Source organism: Corylus avellana, chromosome ca1, assembly GCF_901000735.1.
Source record: "Corylus avellana chromosome ca1, CavTom2PMs-1.0".
NCBI lineage: Eukaryota > Viridiplantae > Streptophyta > Magnoliopsida > Fagales > Betulaceae > Corylus > Corylus avellana.
The window spans coordinates 29,009,508-29,027,575 of NC_081541.1; the positions used below are offsets into that span (position 1 = coordinate 29,009,508).

Here is an 18,068-nt window from a genome sequence, read left to right on the forward strand (position 1 = left end):
CTAACGGTTCATGGCGGCCGTTACATATAGTTCTCTAATTATTATGCTGCAAACTTTTTCTGAAGTTCGTCAACCACATTCTTCTCTAATTGGAAGGCCTTGATGAGAACATCTGGATTGATAGGAGGATTGGCTCCAAAAACATTCTTTGCTATGACGATGAGCCCAGGATTCTGGCTGCCGAGACCAGAGAAAGATACAGCATTCGTGTTTCCAACATTAAACTGAAAGTGAATGAGACCAATTGGGAAGACAAAGACGTCTCCCGGGTATAGAGTTTTGGTGATGAGGCGATTATCCGGGTTGGATGTCACAAAGCCAACGTATAGAGTACCCTCTACGACTACTAGAATCTCAATGGCACGAGGGTGAGTGTGAGGTGGATTTAGGCCGTATGGTGCAAAGTCTATGCGGGCTAGGGATACGCCTAGTGTGTTGAGGCCAGGTATTTTGGACACGTCCAAAAGAGTGACATTCGACCCGAGTTGACTTGCGGTGCTTCTAGGAGTGTTTAACCCCGGAAAGAAGAAATCGTTGGCAGTGACAAGCTTTGGGTCCTTGCAGAACTTTCCATTCACAAATACTGCAGAAAAAAGTAAAAAATAAAATAAAAAGTTAGTTAATATCACAAGACACTTACATATTTAAGTAATCCCTCCTAGCATAGTTAGAATTGATATACGTAGATCCAAACAATCAAGAAGAAGAAGGTGTAGATACCAGCATCAGCTGTAGTGTTAAGTGCAACACAAAAGTCTTGCAGAGGAGCAGGGTCATAGGCAGAGGCAATGGAGCATGCCAAAGCCATGAGTGCCAATGCTACAAGGTAATTAGGAAACCCTTTCATCCTTCTTGTGGCTACGATTCTCAGCTTCTGTATTGTTTGAATTCTTGGTTTTGTGAGGAGTGAGAGATATTGCTGCATGGGAACATATCTATTTATAGCCGGGAGTGAATGAACCGGTCCATGTTTTTCCCTAGATGGAGCCTCTAAGACATTTTTTTTCACTAGATAGAGCCTGTAAGACGTTTTTTTTTTTTTCAACAATCACGCGCGTAAGAGTTGGTAAATCTTCAACGTAAGGTTACGATTTTTTATTCAGCGGTTGAACTGGCCATTACTTAACCACTTAAATTTGCAGAGATTAGAAATATTGCAGTCAAATTCGACCACTTCAATTAATTAAGGAACAGCGGAAAAGATGTTCTAATGTTGCTTTTATAAATATAAAGATTGTATATTAGAAATTAATTGAAATGCCTATGTATAGTTGACCGTTTAAAATATATATTAAGCTGCGAAATAAGGTAGGAGAAGAGCAGCCAGCAGGGCCATGACTATTACGAGCACTTAATTATGTTTTGAGTTGTGAAATTATTATAATGATTTGATGCATTCTACGCAAATTTAGATGTTCAAACTGCGTGAACAGCTCCAAGTCACATGATGTTATCTTATCTCATTAAGATTACCTTGTTTTGCTACGCTAGAAAAAGCTTTCCCAGATACTACCATTCTCTAAGGCGCATTTGGTATATTCTTGTCTTGTCTATCTACTCTCTCTTTTTTTTTTCTTTTTTTTTTTTTTCTTTTTAAGGTTTGAAAGGTTTTTTTAAGTTGTTGGAGAAATAAATTCATACATCCATGCGCAAGTTAATGATTTTGGTGTATTTTGTTTACAACAGAATATCTAACTCCAATGAAAGATTTCAGACATGAAGTCTGCTCTCTTTAGATGTTAGATGCAGCTTAATTTCCTTTCAAGGAATTAGAAAACAAAAGCATATTGGAATAGAACATTTAAATATCGAGCTATCTCCTATATGTACTATACCAATAATTTTAACATTAGGAAAATGTGTCCTATATGTTTCTTAAGGACAATGTATCCTATATGTACTATACCCATAAGTTAACATTAGGACACATTTCATTTTGTCCTCTCAATCTGCCAAATTTCAAGTTCTAGCTGTCATATGCCCTCTCTGATCAACTCATACACAATACGGGATTAATGTACTGGATCCTCTTCAATTCATTTGGAATGGAGAGGAGCTGGTTCTTTAAAAAAGAAGGGCAAAATTGTTCAAATGAACTGGAAATAATCTAAATTCCACAACACGCTGCATCCAATGTGCATTTATTCCTTTCAATTATTATTGAAAATGACTAATTACCTTAAGTTTGCTTTTGATTGCTTTGACACCTTCTGACATATCACTTTAAAAGTTTTTAAATTGGCTTACCTGAAAGTTGTCTCATGTGAAAAGGGGAAAAAATGTATTATAATTACCATATAGCTAAAGGCCTCGCTTGTTTTTTTGGATAAGAATTTTTTCAATTTCACTTGAAATGAAGATAAAGCACTTTATAGTCTTCATTTAATATTGTTGTACGTATGCAATGATGTAAATGATGGCATATCATTTAAATTTTTTAAATGGCATTCCAATGTATTTGTCACATAGCCATCATCTACGTCGTTAGATACAAAAACAGGAAATCCTAACTATAAAATAAGATATATCTATTTCACTTGAATTAATAGAGATGATTCTATTATGTCTCTTTTAGGGTGGGCAATAGGACACAAAGTAACTATTATATATGGGTTCAATAAACTTTTAAGGGAATGACGGGGGGCATTTGCTTCCTCTCGCCCTTAGCTAGCTCCACCACTGCCCACATGTACATTAGTTAAGTAAAATATTAACCATGTTTATATAAACTCTTTAGCACTCTTTCCTTACAAGTCGGTTTTCAAGAGTGAATTCTATTTAACGTTTGTTACAATTGGTATCAGAAAAAAAAAAACTAAATATGTTACGAGTTCAAGTCACAAAGAGGGCAACCTATAGGTAGGATTAATAAGTCTAAGTATTATGTACGAGCTTAGTGTTAAATTATTGAATTGTGATAGATGAGTTAAGCTGACAAAAGGGAAAAAAGGCTATCACCAGGTTAGTGTCATAGAGCCAGTTGTCTTAGATGTCGGATTCAAAAGAGTGATAAAATGTTACGATTCCAAGTGCTCCACATTGATTAAGTGCAATTTTAACCATATATATATAAGCTCCACCAACACTGAGGAAAGAGAAGAAAATGAGGAAATGTGGTGTGGGAGAGAGAAGCAACATAAAGTTGGGTAAGGCTAAGTTCATTGTCAAGAAAGTATGCACTTAGGTCGGTTTTGATTGAATTCATGATACCCTGGCCTCCATCAACGCTGGTTCGATGGCATCTATTTTTTGAATCACAGAACCAAAAAATTACAAAAACCTATATATCATGATCAGATACCGACCAATGTCAAGGGATTTTCAGTTCGGTTATATAGTTACGTTTTCAGAACATTAGCTCACCCCTAGTTTAGATCAAATGATTCAATCTGAACACATTACTTAGTCGTATTTGTATTATACAATATAATATGTCCATTGGTAAATAATATATTTTTCATGTTTGCTTAGATTTAATGCTTTCCTAGAACTAACTACCATGCCAAAGTTTTTTGTATTTTCTTGCCTTTTCCATAATTTCTTTTCTTTGTTCTAGTTAGAGAGAAGTTAGAAGTGATATTTCAAACACTTGGTGGATTCAAAAGTTTATTAGGTCGCTCTGCCTTAGTTACCAAGCATGTTACATCGAAAAAAAAAACACATGGAGTTCATGATAAGCAACCATTTAATTTCATTATCATTATATATTGGTATGACGTAATTACAACAAGGGACACATAGCGAACTTTATTCAAATTAACCATCTAAGGGTTCATTGTATGACGATACAACAAGCCAAACATGGTAAACTTTATTCAAACCATCTAACTGTAACAGAATACTTCTCTAGAACAAAAAATGGAAATGGAAAAGAAAAGAATCAACTTCTTTATTGAATGGAATTGGCCAATTCGAGATGGCTAATCTCCTACAATTTCTGCCAAATGCAAAAAGACTCCCCTCCCTTGCAGTCCACCAGCCTTTATAAGGCTTAATCAGTTGAGGCAATTCTCTGTTTACAATTCGGTTTACAGTTTTAGTTCCAACTAACTACCATATCCACACGTGCACAATCTCCTAATAGAATTAACTACATTAACTACATAACAGACTTCAACTGCTCTTCCTTTCCAGCTCATCTTCTAAGCTCCACTTCACTGCCTGCCTTCTATTAGGAACTCCCTGTGACATAGCCTCTCCCTTTAAAGCACATTGCCCACAAGGTGCGGATAAGACTGTTGCATGTGAAACAATTCCTCCTAAGAAGCACCATCTTCAGTTTGACCCACCCATTGAACCAAAACCTCAATGACTGCTCTATTGTCCTTCCTTTTACTTCTTCGAGCCAGAATTTTCAAAGGATCAGATAAGATAACCCCCTGCATATCAATAGGAGGTAATTGAGGAAGAATAGAATTCCTGTTGCCAAGCTTTAGTTTCAACTGAGAGACATGAAAAACTGGATGAATGTGAGCTATCAAAGGTAAATCCAACTCATAAGCCACCTTCCCCACTTTGCGGATAATTTTGAAGGGTCCATAAAACCGACAAGATAACTTCAAAGACCTTCTAATGCCCATTGACTGTTGTCTATAAGGCTGCAGCCTTAGATAAACCATCTACCCCACCTCAAAAACTCTTTTAGATCTTCTTAAATCCATATACCTTGTCATCCTCTGCTAAGCTTGCCACAAATTGTCCTTTAACAAAGACAAAATTTGCTCCCTGGAACGAAGGACTTCATCAACAACTTCTAATCTTGTTGTCCCTGGAATACAAGTGAGTAATCGTGGAGGAGGTAAACCATAAACAGCTTCAAAGGGTGTCATTTTGATAGAAGCATGCCATGTAGTATTATACCAATACTCTACCCATGGCAGCCAAGACAGCCACTATTTAGGTCGATTCTGCACAAAACTCCTCAAATATGTCTCAATACACTTATTCACAATCTCAGTTTGCCCATCAGTTTGAGGGTGATAACTAGTGCTAAATTTCAAAGTAGTGCCTTGAAGTTTAAACAATTCCCTCCGGAAAGCACTAGTGGAAACAGAGTCTCTATTTGATACTATGAAAGTAGGCATTCCATGTAATCTTATGATATTCTAAAAAAACACATGAGCTATTTTAATTGTTGTATAGGGACGTGAAAGAGCAATAAGGTGGCTATAGTTAGACAATCGGTCCACCACCACCATTATCATTGATTGCCCTTGAGAAATAGGTAACCCTTCAACAAAATCCATAGATACATCAGCCGAAATTCTGCTAGGAATAGGAAGAGGTTGTAACAGTCCAGCAGGAGACATATTCTCATACTCAGATTGTTGGCAAACCTCACATTCCCTGATAAACTTCTTGAGGTCTTTAGTCATCTATTTCCAATAAAAATCCCTTTTGGCCCTCCGTAAAGTTTTATCAAACCCTGAATGTCCTGCCATCAGATCACCATGAACAAAGTGCAACACTTGTCCTCTTATGGTTGGAGAACTCCCGATATAGATTCTCTTTTATAGAACAGCAAATTATCCCTAAGGGAAATCTTTCTAAATCCAGCTCACCTTTATCCCATTGCTCCAATAATGCTTTCAACTGCAAATCAGTTTGATACTCAGCTCTTAAATCCTTAACCCAACTGACAATAGGTATGGACAGAAGAGACAAAGTCAACTCAGGTTCCCAATCCTCCATTCTTGATAGAGCATCCGCCACTCTATTATCCATTCCCATTTTGTACTCCACTGTAAAGTCATAGCCAATCAACTTAGTGATCCATTTCTGCTGAAACAGGGTACCCACCTTCTGCTCCGAAAGGAATTTCTAACTTTGATGGTCTGTTTTGACAATGAATGGCCTCCCAACCAAATAAGGTCTCCATTTTTAAATAGCTGTTACTAGGGAAAACAACTCCTTCTCATAAGTGGACATATTACCAGCTTTCCCTTTGAGGGCTTTACTCAAGAATGCTATTGGCCTACTAGCTTGCATTAACACTGCTCCAATTCCAATACCACTAGCATCATACTCAATCACAAATGGCTAGAAAAAGTTAAGAAGAGCTAGGGCTGGAGCTGCTATCATGGCAACCTTGAGACTGTTAAATGCACCAACGGCTAATTCATCCCAAGAAAAAGCATTTTTCTTTAACATAGCTGTCAATGGGGCTGCAATAGATCCATACCCTTGAATAAATTTTCTGTAGTAACCCATGAGTCCCAAAAACCCTCTCAAAGACTTAAGAGTTTTAGGAAAAGGCCACTCAACCATAGCTTGAATCTTTTCATGATCAGCCTTAACACCTTAAGCAGAAATCACATGTCCAAGATACTCCACCTCCTGACAACCAAACTTACACTTAGACATTTTAGCATATAACTGATTCTTTCTCAATAAATCCAAAGTGATCCTTAAATGCTACCTATGAGTATCCAAATCTTTACTGAAAACCAGAATATCATAAAAAAAAAACTAAGATGAACTTTCTAAGAAAAGGTTTAAAAACCTGATTCATAAGGCTTTGAAAAGTATATGGAACATTAGTAAGGCCGAATGGCATCACTAAAAACTCATAATGGCCCTCATAAGTGCGGAAGGCAGTCTTATGAATATCCTTCTCTACCACCCTAATCTGATGATAACCAGATTTTAAATCCAGTTTAGAAAACCATTGAGCTCCCCACAACTCATCTAACATCTCATCCACAACTGGTATAGGAAACTTGCCCTTGATAGTTACTTGATTCAAGGCTCTATAATCCATACACATTCTCCAGCTGCCATCTGCCTTCCTTACAAGTAAAACTGGAGAAGAGAAAGGGCTCTGACTGCATCTAATTACTCCAGACTGCAGCAACTCTTTCACAATCTTCTCTATCTCATCCTTTTGGTAAAAAGGGTACCGGTATGGCCTCACTGAAACAGGCTGTGCACCCTCCTTCAATTGTATTGCATGATCATGAGATCTTTTAGGAGGCAACTCCTTAGGATCAGCAAAAACATCTGCAAACTCTTCCAATAATTGAGCCATATGACCAACTTCTTTGTTTTGCTTCCTTCCATCTTCATCCCCTTGCATCTGGGTACTATCATCACCAAGAAGCTGCAACAAGACACCCTTGTTCTCACTTCTACTTAGTTTAAAGGATTCATCATCTTCTACACACAGATTCAGATTAGCAACCAGCCCTTCCAGCAAACAAGTTCTTTCCTCATACACAAACTGCATAGTGAGATTAAGAAAATCCCACAATATAGGCCCTAAAGTCCTCAACCATTGAATGCCAAGTACCATATCACAACCAGCCAAAGGTAAAATATAAAGGTCAACAACAAAAGTATAACCTTGCAACCTCACCTTTGTGTTATTACATTTACTAGGGCTTACAAGCTCATCACCATTAGCTACTTTAACTTTGATAGATTCATTATTCACAGGCTGAATTCCCACTCCCTTAATCCTTTCCTGATCTAAGAAGTTATGTGTACTTCCAGAATCAATCAAAATTATTATCTTGTGATTGTTTATCATACCTACAATCCTCATAGTCTTAGGAGTAGGATTTCCAATAATGGCATGCAAAGAGATTTCAGGAAATTCTTCTAAAAAAAAATCACCTGGATCTGGTTCTTCTTCAACCTCTTTCAAATTGTTCACCTTCTCTTCGATCTCCTCAATCAAGAACAATCTTGGTGAAGCACAAACATGGCCACGGCTCCACTTAGCATCACAATTATAACATAATCCTTTCTTCCTTCTATCCATCATCTCAGCATTAGAAATTTTTTGAACTGGTAACATTGCTTTACCAGAAACAGGAAGAGTAGCTTTATTCTGGTTATTACCATTCGCAGCATTCTCAAGACTCTTCTGTTGACCAAAAAGAGTAGTTTTTCCTCCCAAAAACCCAGTACTCTTACTTTCTCCCCCAAAACTTCTTGCAGCATTATTATAAGGAAGTTGACTCCATTGTGGTTTAGTGCTTTTTCTGAAATTGCACACATAATCTTCCTGAATTTTTGCTAAAGAATAAGCATCAACTAGAGCCTTAGGTTTAAACATCTTTACTGCCAATCTAATTTCATCTTTTAACCCCCCCATAAAGCAACTCAATTTATGTGCTTCAGGTAAATCAGCTACTCTATTAGCTAATACTTCAAATTGTTGCTTATATTCTTGCAAAGATCCTTCTTGTTTCAACTTTGACAATGTTTCCATAGGGTCATCATAAGACCCCATACCAAATCTAGTCTGTAATGCTCTAGCAAAATCATCCCAAGTAGCAAAAGAATTTGATTTATGCAATTCTTGAAACCAAAGGTTGTACCTACCATATGAAACGCATAAATCTTCAACGTCTGAGAATCTAATGTATAGTAGTGATCAAAGAATTGCTTAGCCTTGTAACACCAATTCAATGGATCCTCCCCATTGAATTTTGGAATCTCCAATCGAATAGACTTAGTGTGGAATCCATCTCCTGCATGAATCCCTTTGGCTCAAGTCCCTCCTTTTGAACTTGAACCAAAATTGGCCTCCATAGTATCAAAAGATACGCTCTTCTCCTTCTATTCTGGTGCATGTCTAATTTCCTGTAACCATCTCATTACTTGATCAAATCTGACATCTAGCTTAGCAAATTGCTCATCTTGCTTCCTTACTTGTTCATCATGCTTCCACTCACTACAATCAAGTCTTGAATTCATCTCCTCATGAATGACTTTGCAATGTTGCTCACGAGCTGACAATTCAGTCTGCAATTGTTTAAACTCCTTCCTAAATTGCCCAAAATCAGAATCTTGCCCCATAGATCTAGTTTTCATGAAAAGAAAACAAATGGCTCTTGATACCACTTGTTACAGAATACTTCTCTAGAACAAAGAATGGAAATGGAAAAGAAAAGAATCAATTTCTTTATTGAATGGAATTGGCCAATTCGAAATGGCTAATCTCCTACAATTTTTGCCAAATGCAAAAAGACTCCCCTCCTTTGCACTCCACCAGCCTTTATAAGGCTTAATCAGTTGAGGCAATTCTCTGTTTACAATTCGGCTTACAGTTTTAGTTCCAACTAACTACCATATCCATACGTGCACAATTTCCTAATAGAATTAACTACATTAACTACATAACAGACTTCAACTGCTCTTCCTTTCCAGCTCATCTTCTAAGGTCCACTTCACTGCCTGCCTTCTGTTAGGAACTGCCTAAGACACTAACGGTTCACTGTGGCTATGACATATAGTTCTCTAATTCTTATCCCACAAACTTTTTTTGAAGAGAGTCAACAACATTCTTGTCCAATTGGAAAGCATTGATGAGAATATCTAGATTGATAGGAGGATTGGCTCCAAAAACATTCTTTGCTATGGTCATGAGCCCAAGATTTTGGCTACCGAGTCCGGCAAAAGCAACAGCATTGGTCTTTCCAACATTAAACTGGAAGTAAATGAGGCCAATTGGAAAGACAAAGACATCTCCTGCATTTAGGGTTTTGGTGAAGAGGCAGTTATCCGGGTTGGATGTGACAAACCCAACATACAAAGTACCCTCCACAACTACTAGAATCTCGATGGCACGAGGGTGAGTGTGGGGTGTATTTAGGCCGTACGGTGCATAGTTTAAGCGAGCTAAAGATATGAACAGTGTATTGAGGCCAGGGATTCTGTCTAATGAACCATTGCAGAGTCAACCATGCAACTCCACTCCACACGGCAATAATCTGTTGTAATATATGTGTGTTACAAACAATTGTTTTCTTTTCTTTCTTTTAAGCTCTTTTATTATTTGCTTAATACTAATGGTTTTTTAGAAATAATTTTGTGACAAAGGCCATTTACTTTTTCATACGTTTTTTTTAACTATGTCATCAAATCTATTGATTTTCAGTTTTATTGTTTATGACCGTTGGTCATTAACAATTCCATGGGTTTTTATTTCTTCAACAGTTTTGACCATTTACAAGATTTTATGGCATTGTTCATTAACAAGGTTTTACGGTTTTCTTCAATCATTTTGACTGTTTGGTCATAATGTCTTTCAAGACTTTGGTTAGGAACAAAAAATGTGAGCTTCCTTTATATATATATATATATATTACTTCTATGTTTTCAATTATGGATTTGTTGTTCTACAAGAAAAGATCTGGGTTGTTCTATTAGTCTCGTTCTTGGAAGTGCGTCCTTAACGAAGGTAGATGCTATAGTCTAATCCTATGAGGTTGCATGTCAAAGGATCCGATCGCACCGAGTTATTCACTCCGGGAGGCACGAATCAACTTTTAAGGACAACGCTCTTGCGTGATTCTATAGCATTGTGAGATCTTTCCATACTTTACTTTTCATCTCTTGTATTTTATTTATTTTATTGTTAATTTTCATATTGTAATTATTTTATATCAATGAGAATTTGTGCACCATCCAAAATTATTTCCAACAATCTTAAAGGTTGATTATGATGGTTGCACAAATATTTGATTGTAAGAGTTTTCAATTATTTGAACTCAATTTATTGATAGTCAAATAATCTTTTATTGTTTGGTTACTATTCTTATAATAAAAAGAGTTAAGCCTTTTTGTGGATTTTTTAGAACTTAGCATTTTTTTTGTTATGTTGTGCTAAGTTTGGCTGGAAAACATCCATGTAAATTAATAAAAATAATTGTGAGTGATTACTCATTTTGTGATGGAGAAAATACATAGATATTGCTAATCGTGTGCAGAGAATATCACTTTGCTAAAGATTTTTGCAGGTAAGCACATAGTAAGAGGAAGAGATGTGGTGTGTGTATTGAGTCGATTGGTTCTCACGACACCTAGTTGGTATGTGGTGACGACAATCTATTTTGGAAGATCTTGGAGTAAAGCTGTTGGCTCCGCTGTGAGTTTTAAACTCTAATTCATAGGTCTTATTTTTTAAGACATAATATACATTTCATTTATTAAAATGAAAGAAATTGAAGTTATGATGGTGCTCCTTGATTGAATTAAAGCTGGTGCAAAATTTTATAATTACATGAATTTTGTATATGATAAGTGGTGGGTTCTATTGATTCATCTATTTCAAAAAAGAAATAGTATCTAGCATTTATGTTAACTATGACATGCTATATTAGTATAACCACTTTAAGTTATTTTGTTATTCCTCATATATATCATTCAACTTTCAAATTTCTCTGACATGATGGTTCAGAATAAAATATATGTGATTATTGAGGTTCATTTGATACATGATAAATTTATCATATCATAAGAATGATATCATTGGCGTATTTATTAAAATGAGCCAATAATAGTTGATTATTATTTTGTTGGGCTTGATGCTTTGCATATTTATTGGGGCTTCAGTTAAAAATATTTTATTTTTAAAATCTTGATAGAACTTGAAATATGCAACCCCTATATGTATAATATATAAGGATCATGCTGAAAAATCACAAGTGGTGATTAGTATTTTTAAAACATCTTTAGAACTATCAATTGACAGAAAAGAAAGAAGAGTAAATGATAGATCATACTTATAAAAAAATGGGCTCATAGAAGTTATTTCTTAAAGTTCTTGTGAGCTATTAATGGAATTTTATTTTCTTGTGATTACTTGATTTATTTCATTCAGTATGATAGATTTATACATGTAAATCTTGGCGTCACCAAGAAAATGAAAAGAACTGATGAATGCTATTATTGTCAATTTTTGGGCTATCCACCAAAGCGTGGGGGGGAAGCCTTTATTTTGTTTGTCATATTCATAAGCACTATTTGAAATATCTCGAAGTGTGGGGGTATTTGACAAATGTTATGTTACCCAAAACCTAAAATGAGGAAACTTGGTTTTAAAACCTACGATTGTGATTTTATTGGTTTTACATGTAATAGTTCATGCTATAGATTCCCTACTATCAAGAGTGATATTTTAGATTACAATAATATTATTGAATCTAAAAAAAGGTTATTATCTTTGAGCATGTGTTTCTTCGAAAAATAAGTAAAGAAATTATTTCATAATTTTTTGGTGCTTCTAATAAAATTGTTGATGATGTGTAAGAATTGAGAAGAAGCAAGCGAGCTAGAACGAAAGGAATCTCGGTATGGATTTTATTGCTTATATTGTTGATGTTGATCCAATATGTTATGGTGAAGCAATTAAATCTATTTTTGATGCATTTTATTTATTTTTAATTTAATTGGTTAGAAGCTATAAATAATTGAAATCAATTATGTCTAACCGTGCTTGGGAACTCATTGAGTTACCTCCTAAGACCAAATCAATTAGTTATAAATAGGTGGTTAAGAATAAGCTTAAACCGGATGATACAATAGATAAGCACATGGTAAACTTGGTAGCTAAAAGCTACAAGTAAATGTATATGTTGATTATTTGATACTTATTTTCCGGTTGCTAAAATTGTATCTATTGTTATGTAATTTGCCATTGCTTATATATAAATTTGTTGTACATCAAATGGATGTCAAAGTTTTTTTTAAGTGATGAAGAGATTTATATGGAGCAGCCCGAGGGACTAGTAATCCCCAGTCAAGAATATAAGGTGTACGAAATGGTGAAATTCTTGTATGGATTAAAGCAAGCTCCTAAATAATGGCAAGACAAGCTTGACAAGGTGATGTTGTCTAATGCATATTTGATTAATGGTACAAGTACATGCATAGCAAGTTTTACAATAATGAATGTGTCATTATTTGTTTTTGATATATTGATGACTTGCTTAATTTTTTGAACTAACATTGATGTTGTGCATGAAGCTAGATTATTTCTTGCATCTAATTTTGATATTAAAGACATAATAAAGCTAATGTCGTGTTGGACATTAAAGTTATTAGAGATAATGATTGCATTATTTTATCTCATACATATTATGTTGAAGGATGCTTAAAAGATTTGAGCACTTTTATTATCCACCTATGTCTATACCATATGATTCCAAAATACACTTGGTTAAGAATCATGGTGATGGTGTTTTTGCAAGAAAAATATGCACAAATTATTGGAAGCTTGATATATATTACATATATTGTTAGTAGATTGAGTAGATATACTCATAATCATGGTATTGAGCATTGAGATGCTATCTCTAAATTGTTGAGATACTTTAAAGGCACAATTAATTTTGGTTTGTCATGTTGTGATTATCCTGTTATATTGAAAGGATATTGAGATGCTAACTGGATTTTTTATTCAAAAAAAAAAAAAAAAAAGCAAAGCCTACTAGTGCCTATGTGTTTACTCTAGCTAGAGGAGCTATCTCTTGGAAGTCCTTAAAAAAGAATTGCATAGCAAGGTTTACTATGGAGTCAGAGTTAATTGCCTTGGAGAAGGCAGGAACTGAAGATGAATGGCTAAGAACCTATTGGTTAATTTATTTGTCTTTATAAGCTAACACAGTTCCACCTATGTGTTTATTGGGATTTTCAGGCTGCCAAAGCTCGAGCAAATAATTTATAATGAGAAAGTGCACAATATTCTGAGGTAGCTTATTGAGACCGGTGTAATGTCCATGGACTTTGTGAAGTCATAAAAGAATTCTGCAAATTCTTTGACCAAGCTACTAGCAAAAAGGCTAGTGAGAGAAACATCGAGAGGGATAGGACTGATACCCAAATTATAACGCTGTGATTGATACCCAACCTCTGATTGGAGATCCTAGGAATGAGGTTTAATGGGAAACGAAGTCACAAGTGAAATGAGGTATGGTATTGTCAATTTATGTTTATTAACTATCTTGTGGAGAAGATTAGTAATGGGTCCATCCCTATGGTGTAAGACAGTACAAGATGCAGAGTGATTAAGGATGAGCTTAAAGCTCTTAATGGATCCATAGTCCCTGATAAATGCCGAATGTTGCACATTCAAGCCCCATAATTTACATATGTTAATTCCTTAGCATTGTTATTTGTTTGATTTTGTTTTGTTTTTGTGTTTCAGGTTTTATTTGACAAACCATTGGAAATTGGGCTTAAAAAGGGCAAAAGCTGGGCATTCTGGATCTAGGATCGAGCGCAGCTATTCCTGAGCTCGAGCACACCTGCAATCGAGCGTCTGCAGCCAGGGATCGAGCACATGCTTGCGCTCATGCCTATAACAGCTAGGCTCGAGCGCAATATACTCGAGCACACAAAACTTCAGATCGAGCGCACTCGGGCGTGTATTGCCTGGCGGCAATCCTTTTCTAGCGTGGATTTGGTTTTCAGTCTCCCAATTGGACTGGGGGACTGACCTCCGGTTTTCTGAGGGTTTCTAGGGTCTTTAGGGTTTTCCTAATCCCTATAAATAGGGCTCTAAACATTGTAAACAAACACACCGCTTTCTAGAGTTAAAATTTCAGTAAATTGTCTGTGGAGCTTAGAAGATCATGAGCGGCTAAACCAATTGTGGGGTATTGATGTAACCCTTTCCAAGCACAATGGTTTGATTGTATTTAATTTTTACTTTTCAATTTATGCATGTTGATTGTATAACTATGAGGATTGCTACAATTGATTTTTGTTCTTCATATTAAATGCAATTGTTCTTTAATTCCAATTCAATATTAGTAAAATTATTTATTTACTATTCTTGAACTCAAATCATTCTTATTTTCTGTGATTATAAGAATGATGGTTATACAATGGTTCTTAATTGGCATGCAATCAATAGGATTAGATAGACCATACCTAGGAAAGATGGATCGTACTACGCCCTAGTTTAGTGTAATTTAGGTAGACGATCCGTGCCAACCAAAGATGGGTTATGCTATTCCATTGATTGTATGAAATTATTTTCATGTGTTTTCTTGTTTAAATTATAACATGCATAGAATGAATTGCTAGAATTAAATATGGTTAACCATTGATGTGCAGATCGTGGTGAAGTCAATACCCTACTCTCTCTCTCTCTCTCTCTCTTATATATTTACTCTCTTTATTTTCATGCACTTTAAAATCACACAAACAAATCAGTCTCTTTCGAATTAAGTTAATTTTAATCTTTCAAATTTTGATAATAAAACCCTAGCAATCCTTGAGGTTCGACACCCTCAATATAACTCTATCCTACAGGATTCGTTCTATTGCGAGTGGTAATTTTATAATTGATATTTTTGGTTACAAAAATACCACATCAGTCCCTACCTGTTGGGATGGGTTGTTCCCTACACAGACTCTTGATGGATACTACTGATGTGTGCCAAATATTGCATATTTGAACCCCATAATTTACTTGTGTTAATCTTTTAGCTGTGTTATTATCTGATGTTTTGTGTTAATTTTGTATTTTTAGTATTTTGTAGGTCATTGAAGAAAAACTACTTTTCGGAAGAAAACATACTTTGAGAAGACCTAGATAATGTGGTTAAGTTTAACCAAATCCAAGAAATGGTTAAATCGGATTAAAGATAAGATTGGATAGAATTTCGGATGGATTCAAATTCAGATTCTAAATACGTCTCAGTATTTTGACCCTAACTTTTCGCTCACATATCCGATTGAGGTTATTCAAGCGGTATTGGAAAGCTAGCCCAAAATACTACAATTCATTGTGAAATAGGATTTTCCTAATTCGAACGTTTACTATTCCAAAATCGTCCTGCAATTAAATGGTACAAACCTGGACGAATTGTATCCGATTTCAACTTGTAAAACCCTAAGTTTTAGGTCTATAAATAGGGAATTATCAGATTAGTTGGAGAGCCTACGAATTTGAAGATTGCAGAGGAGAAAGAAGAGAGTTTAAGGTTTTCCTAACTTTTGAATCTCTACTTTGTGATTCTTATTTGAAGTACTCGATTTTACATTATGAATTCAATCAATTTTGTTTTGTCTTTCAATAACATAAGAGGCTAAACCTTCAACTAAGGTTGAAGATGAAGCCTCACTTATGATTAACAACTTTGTTTCGTGTATGTAATATTTCCCAATTTAATGGTTTAATTGCTCTATTGTTTTACTTCTAATCAATTGGATTGAATAACTCTTGGATATCTTTTGTGATTCAAGGATACACTTGATGATTTAAGATTATTCAATACAATTGATTGCTTGGTTTTCTTTGTTAAAAATTGGATTTCCCCTATGATTTATTTTCTGGATACAATTGATGTTTTGATAAAGATTGGATATTTTCTTGTGATTTACGGATATAGTTAATGATTTGATTGAATATCGGATTTCTTTTGTGATTTGGGTTATGAATGGATATATGGGATCTTTTGATTAATTCTTTAAAGCAATAGTAAAACAAACTTAAGATTTATATGTGAGAACTTTGGGGAATATTATAGATCATGAAATTATGTTGTTATGAATTTGTGAGTGCGGATTCCGAAACCTTAGTGCTTCGTCATAAGATTTCAATCACTTTAAATTGCTCATGCTTTTGCATTTTCATTCAAACAAAAAAATCTCTCAAAAATTTGGAACTAGACTAGGGTTTAATTAATTTAGATTTAAAATTGCTTTCAAGAATACAATTCCCTATGGGTTCGATCTCGCACTTGCAATCCATTAACTACAATTGATTCGTGCACTTGCGAGTTAAATAAATTTGCACAACAACTACCTATATGAGTGTGGAGTTGCTATCTCCCATGAGACTTGGGTATGTCTCTAGAGCACTCATGAAAGCCATTTTATGGTGTAGTAACAAAAGATGCAGAGTGAGTAAGGATGAGTTTAAAACTCTTAATGTGTCCATAGTCCCTACTTATTAGGATGGGATGTTCTCTACACACATTCTTGATGGACGCCTCCTATGTGAGTGTGAAGTGGTGCCGCATCCTATGAGACTTTGGCAAGTCTCTAGAACACTCATGAAACCCAGATGCGCATGGCCTGTATAAGGCGCCAACCCGCTATAGAACAACCCAATTTTCTTTATTTGATTTGATTTGATTTTTTTTTTGGGAGAAAGTTATGTGGGTGATAAGTTTGATTAACTTGTGAATTTGGTTAAAAGAGTTAAACTCTACCACAATTCATTAAGTTCTTATTTATTTATCCTAGGTGCGGTTAAAACCTTCAGGTACCACATCGATGCATACTTTCAATCTCCTTTATTCTATTGTTTGTAACATGTGGGGGATTGTTGTAATATATATGTGTTACAAACAATTGTTTTCTTTTCTTTCTTTTAAGCTCTTTTATTATTTGCTTAATACTAATGGTTTTTTAGAAATAATTTTGTGACAAAGGCCATTTATTTTTTCATACGTTTTTTTTTACTATGTCATCAAATCTATTGATTTTCAGTTTTATTGTTTATGACCGTTGGTCATTAACAATTCCATGGGTTTTTATTTCTTCAACAGTTTTGACCATTTACAAGATTTTATGGCTTTGTTCATTAACAAGGTTTTACGATTTTCTTCAATCATTTTGACCGTTTGGTCATAAAGTCTTTCAAGACTTTGGTTAGGAACAAAAAACGTGAGCTTCCTTTATATATATTAAGCCAATTTTTCTTGGCAATGTGAGAAAAAAAAAATACAAAAAGGAGCACTTGAGATATATATATATGTATATATATTAAGCCAATTTTTCTTGGCAATGTGAGAAAAAAAAATACAAAAAAGGAGCACTTGATATATATATTACTTCTATGTTTTCAATTGTGAATTTGTTGTTCTAGAAGAAAAGATTTGGGTTGTTCTATTAGTCTTCGTTCTTGGAAGTGCGTCCTTAACGAAGGTAGATGCTATAGTCTAATCTTAAGAGGTTGCGTGTCAAAGGATCTGATCGCACCGAGTTATTCACTCCGGGAGGCACGAATCAACTTTTAAGTACAACGCTCATGTGTGATTCTATAGCATTGTGAAATCTTTTCATACTTTACTTTTCATCTCTTGTATTTTATTTATTTTATTGTTAATTTTTATATTGTAATTATTTTATATCAATGAGAATTTATGCACCATCCAAAATTATTTCCAACATAATCCACACAAGGAAACTCCAGTAACGGCTACCCACTCAACAAGGCAACAAACTCCACAAGGAAACTCAATCACACGAAATGGCTAGCACATCTACCCAACGGCTATTACTCTCAATAAGGGAACAAATCAACTACATTTAAATATGTA

General features: G+C 35.0%; 1 protein-coding gene across 1 annotated transcript; it reads right to left on the minus strand.

Moving 5' to 3' along the window:
• Positions 1–41: 41 nt before the first annotated feature.
• LOC132167418 (germin-like protein subfamily 1 member 13) lies at positions 42–847 on the minus strand. Its single transcript, XM_059578386.1, has 2 exons — positions 721–847; positions 42–583 (listed from the first exon to the last, which is right to left on the minus strand). The coding sequence occupies exons 1-2, from the start codon at positions 845–847 to the stop codon at positions 42–44; spliced, it is 669 nt and encodes a 222-aa protein (XP_059434369.1).
• Positions 848–18,068: the final 17,221 nt, after the last annotated feature.